Here is a 19,440-nt window from a genome sequence, read left to right on the forward strand (position 1 = left end):
TCCAACTCTTAAACTGTTCAATATTTAAAGTCGATGAAGACGGAGAGACGTGTCCTCACTGTTTACAACAACGAACAAGAACCACAACGAGAATTAGGTCTACCGCTGAAGCCATGTCCTCATTCAATTCGTTTGCCAGCTCGTTGAACAAGACTCTGTACGATTTCGGTTCGTCCGTGTCGCAGAAGACGCAGGAGTTTTCCAGGGACTTGCCCTCCTTGGCGCAGACGACGCAGCGGCTCGTCCAGGAGAAGTTGGGTCAAGTGACGGACATCTCGCAGTTACCCCAGGAGTACCTCGAGTTGGAGAAGCGTGTCGACGCGCTGAAGCTTGTGCACGAACATTTCCTCCAAGTGACTGCGATCTACGAGAACGAATCGTACGACTACCCGAAGTACGTCAGGGACTCCGTGAACGAGTGGTCCCGGACTGTTGCTACACGGGTCTCTGAATTGAGACACGTCTCCTCTGCCGCGGAAGCACAGCATGTGATTGCGGCCCCGACGCAAGAGACGGAACCGAAGACATTGCACTACGCACTGAGCAAAGTGGCCCTGAACGGGTCTCAACTCGTGGATAACTTGGACGCTCCAAGGACCCCCAGAGAGACGCAATTGTCCTCGGGACTGTTGGAGTTCAGTGGTGTTGAGGCAGAGTTGGCACAGGCGCGGCTGGAGCAGGACGCAGCGGTGAAGGCGCAATTCAACGAGAAGTTGCGTGGACAGTTGTCTGGAGAGATTGCCCGTGCCGCAGCGGCACGCAAGGAGGTGTTCCAGAAGAGACTACAGTATGACGTCGCACGGACGAACCTTCTGAACGCGAAACCGGAGAAGGAGGCCTCGCTGCGCGTGCAAATGGAGACGCTCGAGGACGAGTTCGCACAGTGCACGGAGCACGCTACGATCGTCATGCAGGAGGTGCTATCGCAGGCGGACCTGTTGGGAGCCGTGAGAAGACTAGCAGCGGCACAGCACGCGTACCACGAGCGTTCTGCGGCCATCCTTGAAGGATTTCTAGGGGCTGCTGAGGCATCCGCCGCTACGACAGCAACTACTGCTCCAGACACCTCAGCAGCAGACGTCTCACCAGATGCTTCCACTGCAGGAGATACGTCCACCCCAATCGACCTCGACGACGAGTGAACCCTCCTCCTCCTCTTCTTCTTCTTCTTTCTGTACGTTTTGTATCAAATCGCTTCTACTACCACTACTACCACTCCAAGTACTACCACAAGGACCACAAGAAGTACATTACACGGCCCGATGAGACTAGACGAGTCACAGATGGAGGAGGCCGCACAGCGGTGTGTGTTGCTACTGCTGCGGTGGACGATCCGGGCGCTACAGTTGGCCGTGCCCCTCGTGCAGCGGTTCAGCAGTGCACACCCAACACTGTTCCTGTACTTGGCACTGTTTGCCATGGTTTACACATCTGCTGTCGTGTTGCGGAACGTACTCGGGCTCGTACGTCGTACGATGTGGTTACTGTTCGCGGTCGTCTGCGCAGCGGTGTACCTCCGCGGTGCAGAGCAGTTCCTCGTCGTGGACCTCCCGGAACAACTCGAACAGGCGTGGAGGGCCGTGCAGTGGATCTACGGTCCAGCAACATCGCAGACGCCGAGGACAGCTGCTCATAACTGACAGTGGCACAAGTGTCCAGTGGCCGACTCCTATTCCCAGCTGCGGCCCCTTTTGATCGTCGCGCAGAACACGTATATAAACAGAGACGACGACGACGACGACGACAACGAGGAAGAAGAACAAGAAGAACAAAAAGAATAAGAAGAATAAGAAGAATTGATACGAGGACACCAGGGCACACATGCACGAACATAAGGTGGTCAGCATGAGTTACTACGATGCGCTCGGGGTGAAGCCGGACGCGACGCCAGCGGACATCAAGAGGGCGTACAGGACGAAGTTCATGAACTTCTACGGGAAGATGAACGAACGGACTAACGAGACGCCGACCGTGTGGGCGAACTTCACGAGGGAGACGCGCGCGTACCAGGTGCTCCGTGACAGGCAGTTGCGTCGGAAGTACGACCATTACGGACCGGGGGAGAAAGTTGTGCCACCAGGTGGGTTCCTGGGGACAGAGACTTTCTGTTCCCATTCGTTTGGTGGGGACGGGTTTCGTCCTTGGATTGGCGAGTTCACTCTGTTCCGAGTGATCAATGAGGCCGTGCAGATGATGCATCAGGAGCACGGTCATACGTTGCTGGGCCGCAAAGGGTCATCGAACAAGCTTTCTACAGAGCAAGAGGACAAGTTGAAGGCAAGCGCACAGGAGAGGTACGCGAAGAGCGGGAACGAGATGCACGAGATGATCGAGGCGCTGGACTACAAGCTTGAACGGTACTACTTCGCCGTGAAGGATGGCGAGCTGGACAAGTTCGAGCGCAGGTTGCTCGAGGACGTCGAGTTGCTCAAGCTCGAGTCCTTCGGGATAGAGCTGCTGCGGATCATCGCGCTCGTGTACCGCACAAAGGCGACGAACTACGTTATGGCGGATAAGACGCTTGGTGTCTCGCGTCTGTTCACCAAATTCAGAGATAACACCAGGGACATGAAGTCCACTTTGGGGGTGCTCAACACGAGTATAGACGTCCGTGAGAAAGTCGGGGAGTTTTCAGAGAAGGACCAGGACAAACTCACGGAGCAAGAGCAACTCAAATTCGACACTCTCATTAAGGACAAGACACTCTCCGTCATGTGGGCAGTCTCGAAAGCGGAACTTATCAGGAAACTCAGAGACGTCTGTAACGCCATCCTCCACGACCAGACAGTAAAGCCAAGTGACAGAATGGTCAAGGCCAAGGGACTGTTATTCATCGCCGACAAGTTTAGCCAGGCGCAACGCACCCCAGAGGAGGACGTCGCGGCTCGTGACTTCGAGAAGATGTTCATCGGCGTCGATGAACAGATGATCCAGGCATCAATGAGCATCAATGCCTCGTGAGGAGGTCCGGGGCAGGTGTTCCCTATACAATTGATAAAAATACACCGTTTCCTCGCCAACTACCTCTCTACCTCTCTATACTTTTGTATGTGTGTATCTCAATAAGCTGTTATTGAAAAGATTTGTGTTCACTGCAATGCATCTACGACCACTACCACCACGCTAAGTTCATTCTACTGCAGCCACTACAACTGCATCATGTTGAGCAAGCAGACTGTGAGGAAGGCGGCCATCGTCAGCACGCTGCTGGCCATCGTCAGTAACGTCTTCATCTTCACGTTCCCGTCGATCCACCCGACAAGGTGCTCCTGGCACTGCAGCAGCAGCAGTACCACTGGGGAGACCGTCGCTCCTGAGGCGTTGGCCCTCTGGGAGAAGGCACTGTTCTACGCCAAACGATACGTCAGCGACGTGGTTTATCAAACATTACAAGCAGAAGAGGCAACAGACGAGGGGGACATCCACATGATGGCGTTTGGTGACCCGCAGATCAAGGGTATCTGGCCCAACACACCGTACCGGTCTCGCCTGGATATATTCGGGAACGACCACTTCCTTGGACACATCTACTCGACAATGAGCAAGCGGTTGCACCCAGACTACGTCGTCGTCATGGGCGACCTCTTCTCGTCGCAATGGATCGGGGACTCAGAGTTCTACAACCGTACGAGACGGTACGTGTCCCGCCTCTTCCACAGGGACACTACCCCATTGGAGGCCATACAAAGGGAGAACCACGACGAGGACGGGCTGTACAAAGTTGACTGGGACGCTTGGGGGAAACAGTTTGAGAGGGAGGCGCAGAACAACACCTTCCAATTCGGGTTCCAGGACATCCATTCTTGGGATCCACAACGGGATGAGTTCCTCATGGTCAACCTAACGGGGAACCACGACGTTGGGTACTCTGGTGACGCGACGTACCAGCACTTGGCAAGGTTCCAGCAGATTTTCGGGAAGGACAACTACTGGATAGAGTACAACGCCGGCACGGACAAGGCATGGCGGATCGTAGTACTTAACGACTTGCTTCTCGAGGGACCCGCATTGCAACCAGAGTTTGTTCAGTACACGTGGGAGTTCCTATATCAGCTGTTCGAGAGGAACTTCGACGGCAGCACGGTCCTCCTGACACACATCCCATTCCATAAGGAGGAAGGTCTCTGCTACGACGGACCGGAACTCAGGTACTACCCGGAGGTCTTCGAAAGGGAACCTTACAAGGCGAACTTGCTCAGATCGCAAAATCACATCAGCGAAGAGGTCACCAACAAAGTGTTCAACTTGGTGTTCTCAAACGATAAACCGGGCATCGTCCTCGTCGGTCACGACCACGAGGGGTGCGAGGTCGTCTACAACAGGTTCAACGACCAAGGTGAGTGGGTCGCCGCGAAGGATACAGTCGAGGGTGCGGATTATCACCTAAAGGAGGTCACCGTGCGGTCCATGATGGGAGAGTTCAACGGGAACACAGGGCTGCTCACGGGCCATTTCAACACGAACCAGAAACAGTGGGAGTGGACATTCACTTTGTGCCCCTTTGCCATACAACACGCCTGGTGGTTTGCCAAGGCGGCTGCCTTGGTGGCCGGGTTCGTTTGGTCCTTGTACATAGTATTGTGAGCGGTAAAGAGGCCATGAGTGATACATAAGAGGCTACGTCAAATGTGCATGAGAATGGAGGCGCCAGATATGGTTACATATATATACCGAATACGTAATTATATGATTTCTATCAGATATACTTGCTTGTCCATACTGTGCCAGTTTGTATGCGTCCCAGTTTTGATACTCTAGTACTGCATTCCAAGTAGCGATGGGTCGATGGCTCCATAACAAAGCGGAGGCTTACATTTTATCTTGGGGGTAAGATTACTGTGCCAAATAGCGCCCCTCACCTCAATTGATTCAACCATAGTTAACATTGAAAAGTTTCTAAAACACTATCGAACATAAAACATAAATAAGATGTCTTGTCTGAAGAACCGGCTCCTCAATTCCGTAGCCTATGCTGTCAGGCCCATTTTTCCCTGCTTCAATTGCTGTAGGAGTTGCTGACCGTGGCTCAGTCCCACCCGGTCGTTTACAGCACTGTCGTGAGCCAGCACTCTAGCGTCCGATGAGACCGCTGAAATGCCGCTTGCCTCAGGGTACTTCAAGTTAGAGTAATCGAGTCTGAAATTGATCTTGTCGACAACGGACCAGTCGTCCAGTTTAAAAATCTTGTAGTCTGCCAACTCAAACTGCTCATTTTGCAGTTTGACCTCCCCCTGTCGTAGGAACCACATGGTCTCGCCAACACCAACTTTCCAACTTTTCTCCTTCAGCAGCTGGAACGCAATCTGCTTCTCCATCGGCAAGATTGCAAAATAGTAGTTGTAAAAGAGACTGAACATCTCCAGACCTCTGAACTTGTCTATTATCTGATCGAGTTGTCTCTCAGGCCCTCCGCGAATGACGTCCCATTGTTGTGTTGATCTGAACGCGTCGAGTGGGTTCGGAGGGTTCACGCCAGCGGGGACCGGGTTCAACCTGTCGATACGGCACAGGTCTATGCTGTGTCTGTAACCGCCAAGTTTCCCATCGTTCGCGTACAGTCCGTTGTTGTTGATTTCGTAACCCATGATAAATTCGTTGATACCGTTGGGCAATGAAAGCAACTCGAAATCCGCCATGAAGTCCGACTCCAACTCGGACCTCAACATGAAGTTCTTCTGCTCTTGTTCAGGGGACAGTTCCGTTGCGACTGGCTCGTTCGGTATCAGATCGTCGTCCTCGTGTAGGAATAGGTTTTCTTGCTCTTCCACTTCAACTTCCCCATCTTCCTGTTCTTCGCTCTCAGGCAGTGTATGCGAGTCCTCCGCCAGTGTCGTCTCGGCATCAGCAAAGATCCCTGAAGTGTGGTCTGCCATTGCCGTTTGCTGCTGAACATCCACGGAGACTTTAACCATCGATTCTGCCAAAGTCGGTGTGTACGATCTGTGGAATTGCTGGTTGTTCTGATTCACGGCAGCGGCACCTGCAGCAAGCACAGCTGCTGCGGTAACTGCTGAGGAGTTGTTAACGCTGCCGTTTTGCGTGTCGCCGGGATGACGAGGGCTCGCGCTTTCCAACTTCGTGTCTGATACCACTGGGGATGCGACGCTAGGCGTGGAGATCGCTGTGTCAGATGTTGTATTCATTGCAGCGGAAGTGACCGGAGTAGAACTCGTCGTTGAGTTCTTGCTCAATGATTTGTGTTTCTCCTTCTCTCTTTGCAAACTCTGAGAGGCGGCAACTGCCCACTTCACGTCACCGGTGGGTCTCGCTGGAATAGTCGCTGGTTTTAATATACTGGAGCCCGTGACTCCATTTTGGCCCTGATGAATATGCGTGTGTACAATTCCTTGATGTTCCGAGGATGTAGTGGATTCCGCTGTACTCTTGCCTTTTGTCTTCGAAGGTTGAACTGGCGATGGTGACGACGAGGATGTACCTGCAGTCTGTTTTACAGTTATCGATGCTGAAGGTGCCTTCAATACTGGGGATGTGCTTTGTGATTCGGTCTTCGTTTTCGAAGCCGCGGGGCTCAGTGGTGCTGACCCGAGTTTCACAGTCACAGTCCCGCCCTGTGACGCGCTATCCGCTGCCGCATTCTTCGCAGCGGTCTTTGCTGCCTTCTTTGCGTCTCTTTCCAACTTCCTCAGTTCCTTCTTCGATATCTTGGAGCCATCTTCTGTCGTTGCATCCGATGAGAGTGCCGCTGTACTTTCCGCGTTGGCCATGTTGTCGTCGAGCATCTGACTAGCAAAATACTGCGCGACCTCGTGGGCGATGGCCTCGTTTGAGAGGAGATCCAAATTGTCGTATATGGATTCGTCCTCCACGAAATCGTCGTCCTGATTGCTATCAACAAAGAAGCTGATATCGTCCTTAATTTCGTTCACCTGTTTCGGGTCCAACTCCTCGTTCGCGAGCAATCGGAGAGCGAGTTCCATCTGCTGCTGGTGCCACCTGTACCTCAGCTGCCAACTCTTGCACTTTTTGATCCTGTCCTCGTTGCTCTGCGAGTGCGTCTTCTTCTTCTTGTTCAGCACCGTCAACTGATCTATATCTACTTGGTGAGCTTCGTATTGCCTCTCCAAATCATCGATCATCGACGACAGAAAGTTCTCCGTCTCTAACCTCTCACGCTCCTCGGGGTCGAGCGTATCCGTCTTCTTCAAACTTATATTCGAATACGCCTTCTCCTTCGACGCCTTTTCCACCGCTTTATACTTCTCCATGGCGATTTCGACACGCCGCCTGTACTCGAGTAGAGCATCCTTATCCTTGATATCCGGCGAGCTCTGCCACGACTTCACTTGCTCCCTGAGTCTTTGAAGCTTCTTCACCTCCCGTTTCAAATCCGACTCGAGCTTGTCCTTCTGCGACGGGTTATTTGTACAGTTCTCATGCCTCTCATAGTACATATCGAACACGTCGAGTCCCTCATTGATCTTCTTGAACACTTTGTCCACCTCCTGTTGCAGCTTCCTATGCGCCATAGCAAAAAGAAATAGAATAAAACAGCCAAGCAATCAAACTAATCAATCAAATCAACACAGTAAAACAAGTTTGTACTCCAATTCCCCCTCTTGAAAGTCCAAAGGTTCCCAAATTAAAGAAAACTTCCCAAAGAAACCAAATGGAAAGAAAATAGCAAAAAAAAGCAGAGCAAATTACCAGCGCTCCTTTATATCTGTAACCCAAGTTTCTACAATATTACAGCAACTGGTTCAGTGGTTTAATAGCGAATTGCGTACCTGTACTCACCTCCAAGAAACAGAATACACAGAGAGTGTGTCCTCTTCACTGTTGAAACGTCCAACTTTTCAATTTTTTTCATAAATTTTTTTCCTCAAAATTTTGAAATTGCGTCGAAAGAAGAAGACGATGAGACGGTGAAATTGAACGTTTAAGGTAGTTGAGAAGGCCTTTGGGAGCCGGTTGGGGGTCTGTTGGAATTTAAATTTATGCGATAAGTGCTGTGTGATGGTTGATACCGGTGGAGTATTTTGTTGCTGTTTTTAAATGTTCTGGGGGGTAGTTTTTGACTTGGGCGGTTAACAGAAAGGGGAGCATGGAGGGAAGTGTTGTGCTCATGTTTTGAAAGTGGGTTGTTCTTGCTGTTGAAGTGGAGTGAAGACAGTGCAAGATGCTGGGTGGATCATCTCTGTGCAGTAGTTTACAAGGAGAGAGACGCACGCACATACGCACGCTTCTGGTTGGACCATTGTTTAACCCAATCACCACACAGTGCAAGGAAGAAGATGCAATACCTTTCTCTACACCAATTAATTGCCCCATCAATTGTCTTTCTCTCTCCCTCTCCCTCTCTCCCTCTCACCGTCCCTATTTTCTCGGTTTATTTCAAGATGTGTGTTGTTCCCTGTCCCAGTTTCTTTTCCCAATGCTGCGTAAACTAACCAATTAGACATCTGCTACTCTCCCATCGTCTCAGCATTCTCCCCTCATCCCCATCTCGGTCTTAGCCATCAACCCTCCGCTCTCGTCACCGCCGCAGCCGCACCAAGAGAAAAAAAAAAGCCGAAAGAACAGAACGATTTTCCATTCCACCAAAAACGAGAGAAAAATTGACAAAAGATGAACTCAGAGACAGAGTATCACAGGTACTATTTTGACTTATTCTCCGTGAGTTAGTCACCTGTAGTCAGAGATAGTATAGACTCTCACACGGAGAACATACACATAGAGAGAGGTGAATACCTTTTTTTGTCCCCCAGCGCAATGCTTTCTGTGGAACAGAGGTACAATATCTGCCTGATGGCAGAGAGGCATCCCAAGTGGACGCAGTTGGAGCTCGCTAAATGGGCTTATGAGACTTTTCAACTGGATAAAGTGCCCTCTCAGGGGACGATATCGAGGCTTCTGGCGAAGAAAACGACGTACATGAACTGTAAAGAGCACGAGAAGGATGCGAACAGAATCAGGAAACCGAATAACTTGCTGGTGAGGAAGATACTACAGGAGTGGATCTCGCAGAGTATATGGAACGGGATCCCGATTACGTCACCGATTATACAGGACACTGCACAGGCTATATGGCATAGGATACCCGCAGAACACAGAGAGGGGAACGGTTCGTTCAGTTACAAGTGGATTTCGAATTTCTTATCCAAGATGGATGTGAACGTCTCAGTGCTAGACGAGGAGATGCCCAAGACACCCAAGATATGGACCTTTGAGGAAAGAGCCTCGCTGAAGGAAATCTTTGCAAAAGTGGAACCGTATAACCTGTTCACGTTGGATGAAACGTTTTTGGCGTACAACTTGCCGCTCGACTACTCACAGTACGAGACAAGCTACATACAGAGGAAGATAGAAGTAGTGACAGTGATGCTGTGTTCGAACCTGGACGGGTCAGAGAAATCGAAACCGCTGGTCGTCGGGAGGTTCAAAAGTTACGCCAGTTTCAGGAACTACTTTCCAGATGATCCAACGGATATGACCTCTCAGTCCCTCTTGGGGGAAAAGATGGCCAAAAAATTCGAGATATCTTACCACAGCAACAGGAAATCATGGCTTACGAGTAACTTGTTCCACAATTGGCTAGTACGATGGGACAAAAGACTTGTAGCGGACAACCGCAAGATATACATCGTGCTTGATGACTCTTGCTCGCACAGAATTATAAACTTACACTTGAAAAACATCACTTTGGTGTACACTTCTGCAAACTCACGGTTCTTACCTTTCAACTGGGGGGTGCTCGACGAGTTCAAGACAAGATACAGGATACAGCAATATAAAGCTTTGATAGAACTACAAAAAAGGATAGAAACCAAGACCGGAAAGAGACATTTGATAAGTTTCGAACAGAGTCAACTCACTATGTCCAATGCATTCAAATTTATCAAGACAGCGTGGGAGGGGATACCCGTGGACACAATAAAGGCGAACTGGAAGAGCGCAGGGATCTTACCCCCCGGTATGATCCAGTTGAACGAAAACGTAAGTATGGCTTTCAAGAAAAATGAGATTTTGGAGTCTGAACTGAACTCACTCTGCCACGAGTTCTGCTGCGAGAAACAATGGGACTACGACATGCTGCTCGACTTGAACATCGAGAACAAACACACAAACTTTCTCAGCACGGAGGAACTCGTCGAAAGCGCCATCGTGGATTTGATCCAACTACCAAGTGTTACACCGGCGGTCAGCAACTTGAACAGCACGGCCACTTCGCAAATCGGTATCGATGAGCTCGTGAGAAGCATGGACCCACCTATGAGCGTCACACGGGACAACGCTTTAGCTACGGCAATCGTTCAGCAAAATACAAACACCAATCAACCATTTGACATGGAACCTTACGACAGGGAACAGATTCGTGTGCAAACGTTGAATGGCGCCGGTAGTGCCAATACGATGAAGTACAACGAAAATTCAAATCCAAATCCAAATGTAAACACAACCGCAAGCTCAAACGCAAATGCCACGCCCAGTCTCCTCGATGGCACCATTAACGGACATCTGGATCCAAATCTAAACAAATTGCTTTTAGACTCTTACGGCCAGAACGGATCGAACAACAACATGTACAACGTCAGCACGCTCATCGACAAGCCAAATTTGTTCATGGACCAGACACCCGTCGATCTGAACCTCAAGGATATGGGTGTTGATCTGTCCTCCACAGAGTACTTCAACGATCTGTTTACTCACCCTTTACAAGAGACTGCTTCCGGTACAAATCACACGAATATTGCAGATGGCGAACTAGCCTTTGCCGCACTGAGTCACAGCGGCACCAGCGAATCGAACCATTCCAGCGTGGCTGCCACAACAACCAACAGCACCTCACCTCACCACACCGGTTCGCTGGGTGGTCGACGGTCCGTGGCAGGCGGTCACCCCGCTGTAAGCACCAATAATGACAATATTCTTCTAACTGGCAAAGGAGTACGCAAACCTAGTATCAGCTCGGGCCATATAAATCCTACGCCAATGTTCCCTTCTCCGTCAGAGTTTGAAATCTCAAATCTAGCTGGTCTACTCAAATCGAACGGTAGCGGTGACATGCACAACGATTACTACCAGTTACCAAACACAACCCACGACCAGGCAACGGAGACGACTCCGCAAAATATGACGTATTTTTTGAACTCATTGCAGTCAAACCTGGACATCGCGAAATCGCTGGGGAACATCATCAAGCACTCGGAGAACAACGAAATTAATCTTTCGAGAAACACGCTCACAGAAATCCAGTCGACATACGTGAATCTCTTGAAGAACATCAAAAATACAAAGAAACAAATCTTTAAAGCCAAAAGTCAAAGCAAACAAGCACAACTCCAAGATATACTTTCCAATCCTGACATCGCCAATAACATCGTCTTAAATTCAAACGACACAAATCCATTGAACGCAAACTTGAAAGATAATACAAATGCTTTCATCTAAACCAGCGATGCTGCTCGCCACATGTTACTATTGTTTTCTCCATAGATAATTATGTAGATGTTTTTTTTTTTTATATCTACTACTTATAGTCTTCTCACGGCATGTTCATCATGGAGGGAAATACTTCCCCTCAATTATGCATTGCCCTCGAAGACCTTCCCCTGGTCACGAATAGTTAGAAGCTCCTTCGCGTATAGGTTGGTTTCATCATCGACAATTTGGAAAATGTTTTTCTTCACTCGCAGACTCAAAGAGTTTTCGTTCAAAGTCTCGCTCAGTATTCGGTGTAGTCCGTTGATGTTCAGATCATCATCGACACCTTGAACCACGGAAATATACTTGTCACCCAATGCGTTGTAGTTTTGCAAGAGCAGCTCAACGAAATTGGGTTTGTTCATGGTGTAGCCTATCAAAAAATCCCATAACTCAACGTCCCCCCAGCTCTTCACAAAATCGACTGCCAACACAGCGTCATCCAACTCATCCACTATAATACTCAGCGCCTTCTTCGTCTCCCCTATCTTGCCCCACAAATAGATCAACTCGTTATAAAGTCCCGATTGGGCTGTACATATGTCAATCGCCTTTTCAACATTGTAACTCGTCTTGTCCTTCAGAAATCTTAACAGTTTTGTAGAATCATACTTGGAGTACAATATTACCATTTTGTCCTCAAATTGTTCGGTGATGGTCTGTTCGTTGGTTGGGAGCTGCTCCAAAAAGCAAAGAAGAAGGAGATTCAAATCGAGATTTGCCTCATTCTGTTCAAACAAGGTGATGATGCGGGAAACGGAAATATGTCTACTCGCAACAACTAATAGTCTAATCGAGCTTTTAAAAATCTGTTTTGTCTCCGTTTTAGATAAGTCGGAGATACCGTTCAAATCAGGACTATCAAACGGTAAAAGGACGATGTTGATCAATATATCTGTAAATTGGGGTATCAGTTGTTCGTTGTTGATCAAAAGGTGGATGACATTTTTATCTTTAATTTCAAGCATGTGTGGGACTGCCTTGGAATACTTCTCGGACTGTAAATAAGTGTAGATGAGTCGCTCACGATAGAATGCACAATTGGAATCTTTTTTCCTCACCAGAGTTTCCAAATGTCCCTGAATTATTTCCTCTGAATACAGAGAAACGTCCCACTTGCTCAACAATGCTGTAAATTTATCCTTTCCATCGGATTCGTAGAGGTAACGGAGTAAAATAGTGTCATACAAGGATTTGTCTAGGCGTGGTTCAATCGGTATATTATCAATTAAATTGTCGTTAACATGTCGTTCGTTTATTAGCTTCAGAATGACACCTTGCCATTGCCTTACTACATAATGATGCAAGTCGGAATTGTTATTCATTATTACTTCTTCCTTGCAAGGTCCGAATATTTTCGATATTTTCGTCCCTACATCGTCAATGCTACCAGCTTCGATTTCGGCATTCAAATAGCTGATACCCAGTTCTAGTCGCTCTTCGTACGAAATATCCAAATACTGAGCCAAATCCCAAGCCTTCAATATCATATTATGGTTTAAAAACCATTTATAATGGTCATACAGCGAAAACTCTTCAATCATTATAAAATCGGTAGCACTTATCAGAAAATATTTTGGCATTGATGTACCGTGAATGTACTTTCCTAAGTGGTAATCATTAATTGATAATTTCTCATAATTTTTTATCACCACTTCCTCGTCATTCATTTCTTCTCCTGTCATTGTATCAAAAGTCTTTAGGTGTGGAGTCTCCCCCTTGAACTTCATTTCAAGATCAGTTGTATAATCAAAACCCAGGCACAGTAACTGATCATCTTTGAATGATACAATACCTGCTAACAATAATGGGATTCTGAAATGCCTCTCTAATTCCACCTTTTTGTCTGGTAACGGCCTTAAACTTGAAGTTGCTGAGGAGATTATGGATCCTAAGTTATTGGTGATGTCGTTCTTGGCCGTTGGTAATATTAAGGAAACTTTGAATAGCCACACGTTATCAGCCCAGCCTATAATAATCCTATCCACTTCCGGGAAATGTACTTGTGGTTTCAAAAGGTCTGGTCGTATACCGTTTTGATTTTCAGACTCAAACGGAACGTTTAGCAATTCGCTCTTGCTATTGATGTCAAAGAAGGTCACCCCAAGATCGTTCATCCAAAATATGACGGTACCAAGTTTGTGTATACCGGATACAATACCGTTGCCTTTACTTATCACGCGATCCATTCTGTTACCAAGCCAGTTTCTTTGAGAGAGTACAATTTCACCTGCCATGCCACCCGATAAGAACGTTTTGTTGGTCTTATAGTCATCGTCCAGTACAACTGCATGTACAGGTCGCTTAAAATCAAAAGCTGTCAAGTTGTTGAAATCATCAAATGCTCCGATAATGACAGTTCCATCCATTGATGCTGTGGCAAAATACTCCGTGTTGCAATAAATGGACATTATCGAAGATCTGTGGCACTTCAATGTCTTGATTGGGGAAAAATCTGAGTGGGTTAGGTGTAAAAGGCCAGAATGCGTTCCAAAGAGAAACCTGCTCTCTGAAAACTTGCAACACGATATCGAGTCTCTTTGAAAGAAGCTTTGAGGCAGTTTGCTGATCCTCGAATACTTCACGGTTGGAGGTTCATCTTCCGTATCGGAATCAGATTGACTCTCCTCATCACTGGTCGATCGGGATTCTCCCCCTTCCAATGCATTTTGAGGGTGGTCCGTAGTATCGGGTCCACCATTTTGAGGCTGATCCCCTTCAGAGTCATTCTTCAGCGTGGTAACAGGATCATTAATGGTCACAGTCTCATGCACACTCGCATCCTCTTCGGACTGAGGCATCGCTCTCCAAAATGCTGTTTATATCCGCCCTGCGGCTCTTCTTCTTACATCGCATCGTTTTAAAGGAAACTTTTAAACTTCAGATATATTTTATTCACGTACGTTATTCAGGCCCTCCATCGCTCATTTTGGGAGGTTGGGGGCTGTTAGACCACGTTCCCGAACCGTTTCGACATGGTGAGGGCCAGGAGAGGTGTTTTATTACAATGTGATGCATCTATTAAAGCACTGATAGTGCAAATAGATAGCGATCGGAGTGACTTGATACTGGAAGAACTGGATGACACGCACCTGTTGGTGGACCCCGCTAAAGTAGAATACATCAAAAGTGAACTAAACAGACTACTTTCTAAGAATGACTACAACCCTATAGATGAGGAGGAGGAGGAGGCATGAGCTGATCGTTTCCTATCTCCAGTTTACCAAAGCGCTCGTTCGATATAAAAGTTTCTGGGAGGAAAATTGCGTAGGAGAGGATCTGTATGTTATACTTATATACACATGTTTAAAAACACACACATACCTAATGAGATATTACCGGCTACAAAGAAGATAAAGCTATTACACGTTTTTCAGTTTCAGTTCCTGCCTGATCTTTTCCTTTTCAGCTTCTATGTTCTCGATGCCAAACTCATCTCGTAATCTCTTCTCCATCTCGAGTCGTTTCTCCAGGCGCTCCCTTTTCATCCGTGCCAACTCCGCCTTAATCTCGTACCGTTCCTTTGGGATCTGGTTCAAAGTCGCAGGGTCAGGCCAAAACCCAGGAACGTTCAACTTGATATCCGTATTTGTACCGATGTAGTACATCACTGCAATGGGGGAGAGCAGACAAAAGGAGAACCTAAAGATCTCCAGTTGTGCCCTCGTATATTTGAATGGTAATCTGAAGCGCATACTCCCCTAGTGATGGTGATTCGGGACTCTCCTCTGAAATGGCAGTAAAGGTAACTAATTCACAAGTTGTATTTATCCCTCTGTTTTTTTTTCCCTCTGAGAATACCTGAAGTACATAATAACTATTGGATCTTACGCATTGTGCAGCGTGCAACGCATGGAGCATTCGGTGAGCATTATAGACTTGCTTAGCAGATTTATTGGCGATGGCAAAGATGGAGAGGAGTTGGACGGTAACGTAGCCTCGTTTCTGTACTATCTGTTTCCTCGGGAACTGTTCGTGCGGGCACTATCACTTTTAGAATCGAACGATATGTTCATATACTGTTATGATAGTGCAGAGGCGACTTCGGAGACTCTTTTGAGTAAATTCATCAACACGGATTTCCTAGACCTCGATATTATGTATCGTTTGATTGTCAAATCTGGAGAAAACGATTCCGATGTGCCAATAAGTGTGGATTTAGCACAATGGTTCTGCTCTTGCGATGACTTCTCCAAACTGTTCACCGACGTAGGCAACGAAAACCCCGAGGGGAGTATACAGGACGTTTTACTCAAGGAGATAGATGACTTTGACCAGTTCTCGGATGACAAGTTTGCTCAGTTTGACTCGCACAGTTTAAATACGCAACGTTATTTACAATTCGAGAAAGTGATGTGTCCGCATTTATTGGCGTTTGCCATTCTACTTCTCGCAGATGGCAAGAACCTACGACATTTCGCTGCTTTGAAGAGAAGCGTCGTGCTCATACCGGTGGGTAGCATCGACGAATGGTTAAAATTGCATATAAACATTGTATAAGTTAAATCGCACGAAAGGTTGCAACCATCCTTGCATTCAAACAGGAACTTCGAGGAAGAAAATAGTTTAAAATTAATAAAAAGGCCTTTATAGTAGCTAAGCCTGTTCACTACGCATATAAATTGTACCACATTACATACGCTTTTATAAAAATAAAAGAGGATTATCGACATACATGGGTTGAAAACCCTTCCCTGCAGTCAATATACGAACACCGATTGAGTTACATTAATGATAACACAAAAAATTATAACAGAAGAAGACCAGCACCTAGAAGACCAGCGAAGGATGGGACCAAAGCGTTACCAGCGTTGAAGTTTGTGGACACTTGAGGTTTGACAGAAGCTGGAGCAGCAGACTTGGAGGTAGCAATAGCGACGGTTGTTGGAGCCTTGGTCTCAGCCTTGGCAGTAGCAGTGGTAGCTGGAGCCTTGGGTTCGGCCTTGGCAGTAGCAGTGGTAACAGCTGGAGCCTTACCTGGAGTAGTGGTGGCGTGACCCTCATCCTTAGGAACTTGCTTGGTGACAGTGCATGGACAGTCAGTGATCGTCACAGGACCAGGGGTGGAAACGGTGATAGTCTTACCGTTGGTGGTGATGGTTGTTGGCTCTGGACAGTAGGTGGTCAACTTGGTAACAACTTCAGTCGTTGTGGTCCATTCGGTCTTGACTGGCTTGGTGTGTGTCAATGTGCATGGGCAGTCCGTTATAGTCAAAGTAGTTGGGGCAGTGACTGTAATGGTCTTACCATTGGTGGTGATGGTGGTTGGTTCTGGACAGTATGTAGTGAATTCAGTAACCACGGTAGTTTCAGTAGTGTAACCTGTTGTGACGTTGTAAGGGTACGAGATGGTTGGAGCACTAACTACACTGGAGGAGACAGCTTCACTGCTGACAGACGAAACGGAAGAAGGAACCACACTGGAAGATGGGACCACGCTGGAGGAAACAGCCTCGCTGCTGAGAGACGAAGCTGAAGATGGAACGACGCTAGAGGAGACGGCCTCACTAGAGCTAGATAAAACTCTGCTAGACTCAGCTGGAGCCAGTGAGGCAGAACTGGTCGTATTAACGTACCCTAATCCGTAAAGATTTTGTGCGTTGACAGTACTAGAAGCGACTGCGGCAGAGATCAAAAGCGAGCTGGACAATTTCATTTTGAGATTTTTTAGGCGTAGACTAAAGGTTGGTTGTATTGTTGTGAGGGACTAATATTGCAAAAGGAGAAAAAGAGAGAGAGAAGGAAAGAAGGAATGCGAGTTGGACATTTGTTGAAAACACGGTCACCTTATATACGCAATTCTCTCTGACCTTTTTTCCTCCAAACCCGTTTCGAAGGGTATCTATCCAACCCATAAACCAAGTGACGCTAATGAGGAAGCAACACAAATACGGGGGGATGTTGCTCGCGGGTGGTACGCGGGTGCATTCTGTTCTTGCAACAGGTCAAGTTCAACAGGCCACGCCCTGGAAATTATTCGAGTACGAATTTCCTAATCCGGCAGTTCAATAATAATAAAGGCAGCCCTTCACGAAATAGAAGACAAAAAAAGATCCAACTAAGAATAGTAATTGATATTTTTGACTGCAACCAATTATTAATAGAAAATTGCGTAGCAGCCACTTCTAAATTAAACCAGTAGAAAAAGCATAGAGGTCTTGAGAAGACGTAATGTAAGCAACACCAAATGTCGTGTCCCTCCTCTGTGCAGCAGCGCAACGGTATTAATAGCAATGGGAACGCCAAAAAGAAAGAAAAAGAAAAAAGGACACGAAAACTGGGAGTTTTAGGCCAGCTGTGATGAGATCCCAATCGGGGAAACACTTCCGAATGCGGTAATTCCACGCCAGCCCTGGAGACACCCAGCGTAATTTCCCAATGCGGTATGCAGATGGTGCTGCCATTTTTTGGCGGTTGTCTTTATTCCCCTTTCGGTAAAACTAGACGTCGCTATCGTAAGCCACGTCATCGGCAGCGTTCGCTGAGGGAAACAGGTGGTGGTCGTCTGTCGGGGATGCTGACGTGGGGGAGGTGGAGGAGTTGGTTGTGAAGGAGGATAGTTGCAAACTGCTGGACACAGAATTCTGGAAAGAGGTTAGAACTGTTGGATGCGTCAGGGGAGAATGTAAGGGTGCCGCCTGTTGCAAGTTTGCGGCCTGAAGATCAGGTGGGGTCGACTCCCGTTGTTCTTGTTCTTGTTCTTGTTGCCCGTAAGCGAGGGGAAACTGGAAGGGGACAACCACATGGTCCTCGGAGTTGTATTGGGGAACAGGGGTAGAATTGCCCCATATCCTCGGTCTCTTCCCGTTTGAGTTTGTCTCGCCGTCTCGTGGAGACTTGCCCCTCTCTGCATTGTTACCATGCAGGTCGTATACTATAGCTACTCGGGTTCTATAGAGCTTGTTGCTCCCCTTTTTCATGTAGGATTTCTTGTTGAGGAAGTCCCAAAACAGGCCGATACGATACTTCAGGAATATTTCCCATTTGGAATCTTTGTTCCCCATCCCAGCGTTGGCCACCAGGGCACTCTTCAAAGTGTGCACATTCCTCCGACGTTGCGCGATTGCCGCAGAGTCAGAGACAAAAAAATTGCTTCCATCAGCAACAATTCCTAGCGTGCTGTTATCTAACGCCGAGAGCAAGTGCTGTTGGTATGTGGTATTCATAGAGTCGTCGAGAAGAAGTATAGTACTGTTGTTGATGTGCGCGTATTTGGTCATCTTGCTTAACAGTAACACCAAGTTCTTGCATTTCACAGTGTGTAAGTAGAAGGGATCGTACTTTTCCCTTCTTTTGCTAATCACATTCAGATTGTTGTTCAATAACTGCGAAAATCCATCCACAATAATGAGGGAATATGGCGGGTACTCGTTATCCGGTAGCATCAAGTTCTGTAAGAATATTAACAGTTCAGAAATTTTATGAATGAATACGTGCGATACATTACGTTCACTACCGCTATCAATACAACTCATCGGACTGGCTTTGTTGCAGTCTATCCAGAGAACTTTCTCACCACCAGCATGAAAATTGACGTTGATCAATTGAATGCCAAACAATGTTTTCCCAATACCAGGCGGGCCAAATATTTCATAAATTGACCTTCTTGCAAACCCGCCGTTCAAATGTTCATCTAATGAGGGGATACCACTCTTGAGCGGCAAATTCTTGTCATCAGTGATTAGTTGTGATAGTAATACGCCAACCATCCTGGAGGGCGGGAGGAGGCTATTTTGAGGTTCCTGCGTCAAGGACCTCAAGTATTACGTTTCTAGATCTCCTCACCTTTAATTTTTTTCTGTTTTATTTTGTTTGATATTTTTCCCTTTTCTCGACCTTCATTCCTCGAAGCATTTTTACCAATATAAAGGATTGCCGTGATCATAAAAGTGCTGTTGTTGTTGTGTCAAGACACAAGCGTAAACACACATACATATATATCATTCTCTCATATATCCCAGAGTATATAATATTTGGAAACAAATAAAACCGCATATA

The 19,440-nt window shown here is 47.2% G+C and overlaps 12 protein-coding genes across 12 annotated transcripts; 7 read left to right on the forward strand and 5 right to left on the reverse strand.

Annotated features, from left to right (window-relative positions):
* Positions 1 to 113: 113 nt before the first annotated feature.
* GVP36 (Gvp36p) lies at positions 114 to 1,142 on the forward strand (the record flags this gene model as incomplete). Its single annotated transcript, XM_022607593.1, has 1 exon — positions 114 to 1,142. One exon carries the CDS (start codon positions 114 to 116, stop codon positions 1,140 to 1,142), a length of 1,029 nt encoding a protein of 342 aa, XP_022464173.1.
* A 120-nt stretch (positions 1,143 to 1,262) lies between these two features.
* Positions 1,263 to 1,640, forward strand: APQ12 (Apq12p; the record flags this gene model as incomplete). Its single annotated transcript, XM_022607594.1, has 1 exon — positions 1,263 to 1,640. One exon carries the CDS (start codon positions 1,263 to 1,265, stop codon positions 1,638 to 1,640), a length of 378 nt encoding a protein of 125 aa, XP_022464174.1.
* A 181-nt stretch (positions 1,641 to 1,821) lies between these two features.
* On the forward strand, positions 1,822 to 2,961 carry KNAG0D01780 (uncharacterized protein; the record flags this gene model as incomplete). Its single annotated transcript, XM_022607595.1, has 1 exon — positions 1,822 to 2,961. One exon carries the CDS (start codon positions 1,822 to 1,824, stop codon positions 2,959 to 2,961), a length of 1,140 nt encoding a protein of 379 aa, XP_022464175.1.
* A 198-nt stretch (positions 2,962 to 3,159) lies between these two features.
* On the forward strand, positions 3,160 to 4,584 carry TED1 (Ted1p; the record flags this gene model as incomplete). The annotated part of the gene is made up of 1 exon (XM_022607596.1): positions 3,160 to 4,584. The coding sequence occupies one exon, from the start codon at positions 3,160 to 3,162 to the stop codon at positions 4,582 to 4,584; it is 1,425 nt and encodes a 474-aa protein (XP_022464176.1).
* Positions 4,585 to 4,967: 383 nt separating this feature from the next.
* Positions 4,968 to 7,487, reverse strand: NOT3 (CCR4-NOT core subunit NOT3; the record flags this gene model as incomplete). The annotated part of the gene is made up of 1 exon (XM_022607598.1): positions 4,968 to 7,487. One exon carries the CDS (start codon positions 7,485 to 7,487, stop codon positions 4,968 to 4,970), a length of 2,520 nt encoding a protein of 839 aa, XP_022464177.1.
* A 1,243-nt stretch (positions 7,488 to 8,730) lies between these two features.
* PDC2 (Pdc2p) lies at positions 8,731 to 11,409 on the forward strand (the record flags this gene model as incomplete). Its single annotated transcript, XM_022607599.1, has 1 exon — positions 8,731 to 11,409. The coding sequence occupies one exon, from the start codon at positions 8,731 to 8,733 to the stop codon at positions 11,407 to 11,409; it is 2,679 nt and encodes an 892-aa protein (XP_022464178.1).
* A 134-nt stretch (positions 11,410 to 11,543) lies between these two features.
* VPS41 (Vps41p) lies at positions 11,544 to 14,243 on the reverse strand (the record flags this gene model as incomplete). The annotated part of the gene is made up of 1 exon (XM_022607600.1): positions 11,544 to 14,243. One exon carries the CDS (start codon positions 14,241 to 14,243, stop codon positions 11,544 to 11,546), a length of 2,700 nt encoding a protein of 899 aa, XP_022464179.1.
* A 174-nt stretch (positions 14,244 to 14,417) lies between these two features.
* TFB5 (TFIIH complex subunit TFB5) lies at positions 14,418 to 14,639 on the forward strand (the record flags this gene model as incomplete). The annotated part of the gene is made up of 1 exon (XM_022607601.1): positions 14,418 to 14,639. The coding sequence occupies one exon, from the start codon at positions 14,418 to 14,420 to the stop codon at positions 14,637 to 14,639; it is 222 nt and encodes a 73-aa protein (XP_022464180.1).
* Positions 14,640 to 14,804: 165 nt separating this feature from the next.
* PET100 (Pet100p) lies at positions 14,805 to 15,137 on the reverse strand (the record flags this gene model as incomplete). Its single annotated transcript, XM_022607602.1, has 1 exon — positions 14,805 to 15,137. The coding sequence occupies one exon, from the start codon at positions 15,135 to 15,137 to the stop codon at positions 14,805 to 14,807; it is 333 nt and encodes a 110-aa protein (XP_022464181.1).
* A 157-nt stretch (positions 15,138 to 15,294) lies between these two features.
* SHU2 (Shu2p) lies at positions 15,295 to 15,942 on the forward strand (the record flags this gene model as incomplete). The annotated part of the gene is made up of 1 exon (XM_022607603.1): positions 15,295 to 15,942. One exon carries the CDS (start codon positions 15,295 to 15,297, stop codon positions 15,940 to 15,942), a length of 648 nt encoding a protein of 215 aa, XP_022464182.1.
* A 247-nt stretch (positions 15,943 to 16,189) lies between these two features.
* Positions 16,190 to 17,098, reverse strand: SED1 (Sed1p; the record flags this gene model as incomplete). Its single annotated transcript, XM_022607604.1, has 1 exon — positions 16,190 to 17,098. The coding sequence occupies one exon, from the start codon at positions 17,096 to 17,098 to the stop codon at positions 16,190 to 16,192; it is 909 nt and encodes a 302-aa protein (XP_022464183.1).
* A 784-nt stretch (positions 17,099 to 17,882) lies between these two features.
* On the reverse strand, positions 17,883 to 19,151 carry RAD55 (putative DNA-dependent ATPase RAD55; the record flags this gene model as incomplete). The annotated part of the gene is made up of 1 exon (XM_022607605.1): positions 17,883 to 19,151. One exon carries the CDS (start codon positions 19,149 to 19,151, stop codon positions 17,883 to 17,885), a length of 1,269 nt encoding a protein of 422 aa, XP_022464184.1.
* Between the last annotated feature and the right edge of the window lie 289 nt (positions 19,152 to 19,440).

The sequence above is a fragment of the Huiozyma naganishii genome, chromosome 4 (assembly GCF_000348985.1).
Source record: "Huiozyma naganishii CBS 8797 chromosome 4, complete genome".
NCBI lineage: Eukaryota > Fungi > Ascomycota > Saccharomycetes > Saccharomycetales > Saccharomycetaceae > Huiozyma > Huiozyma naganishii.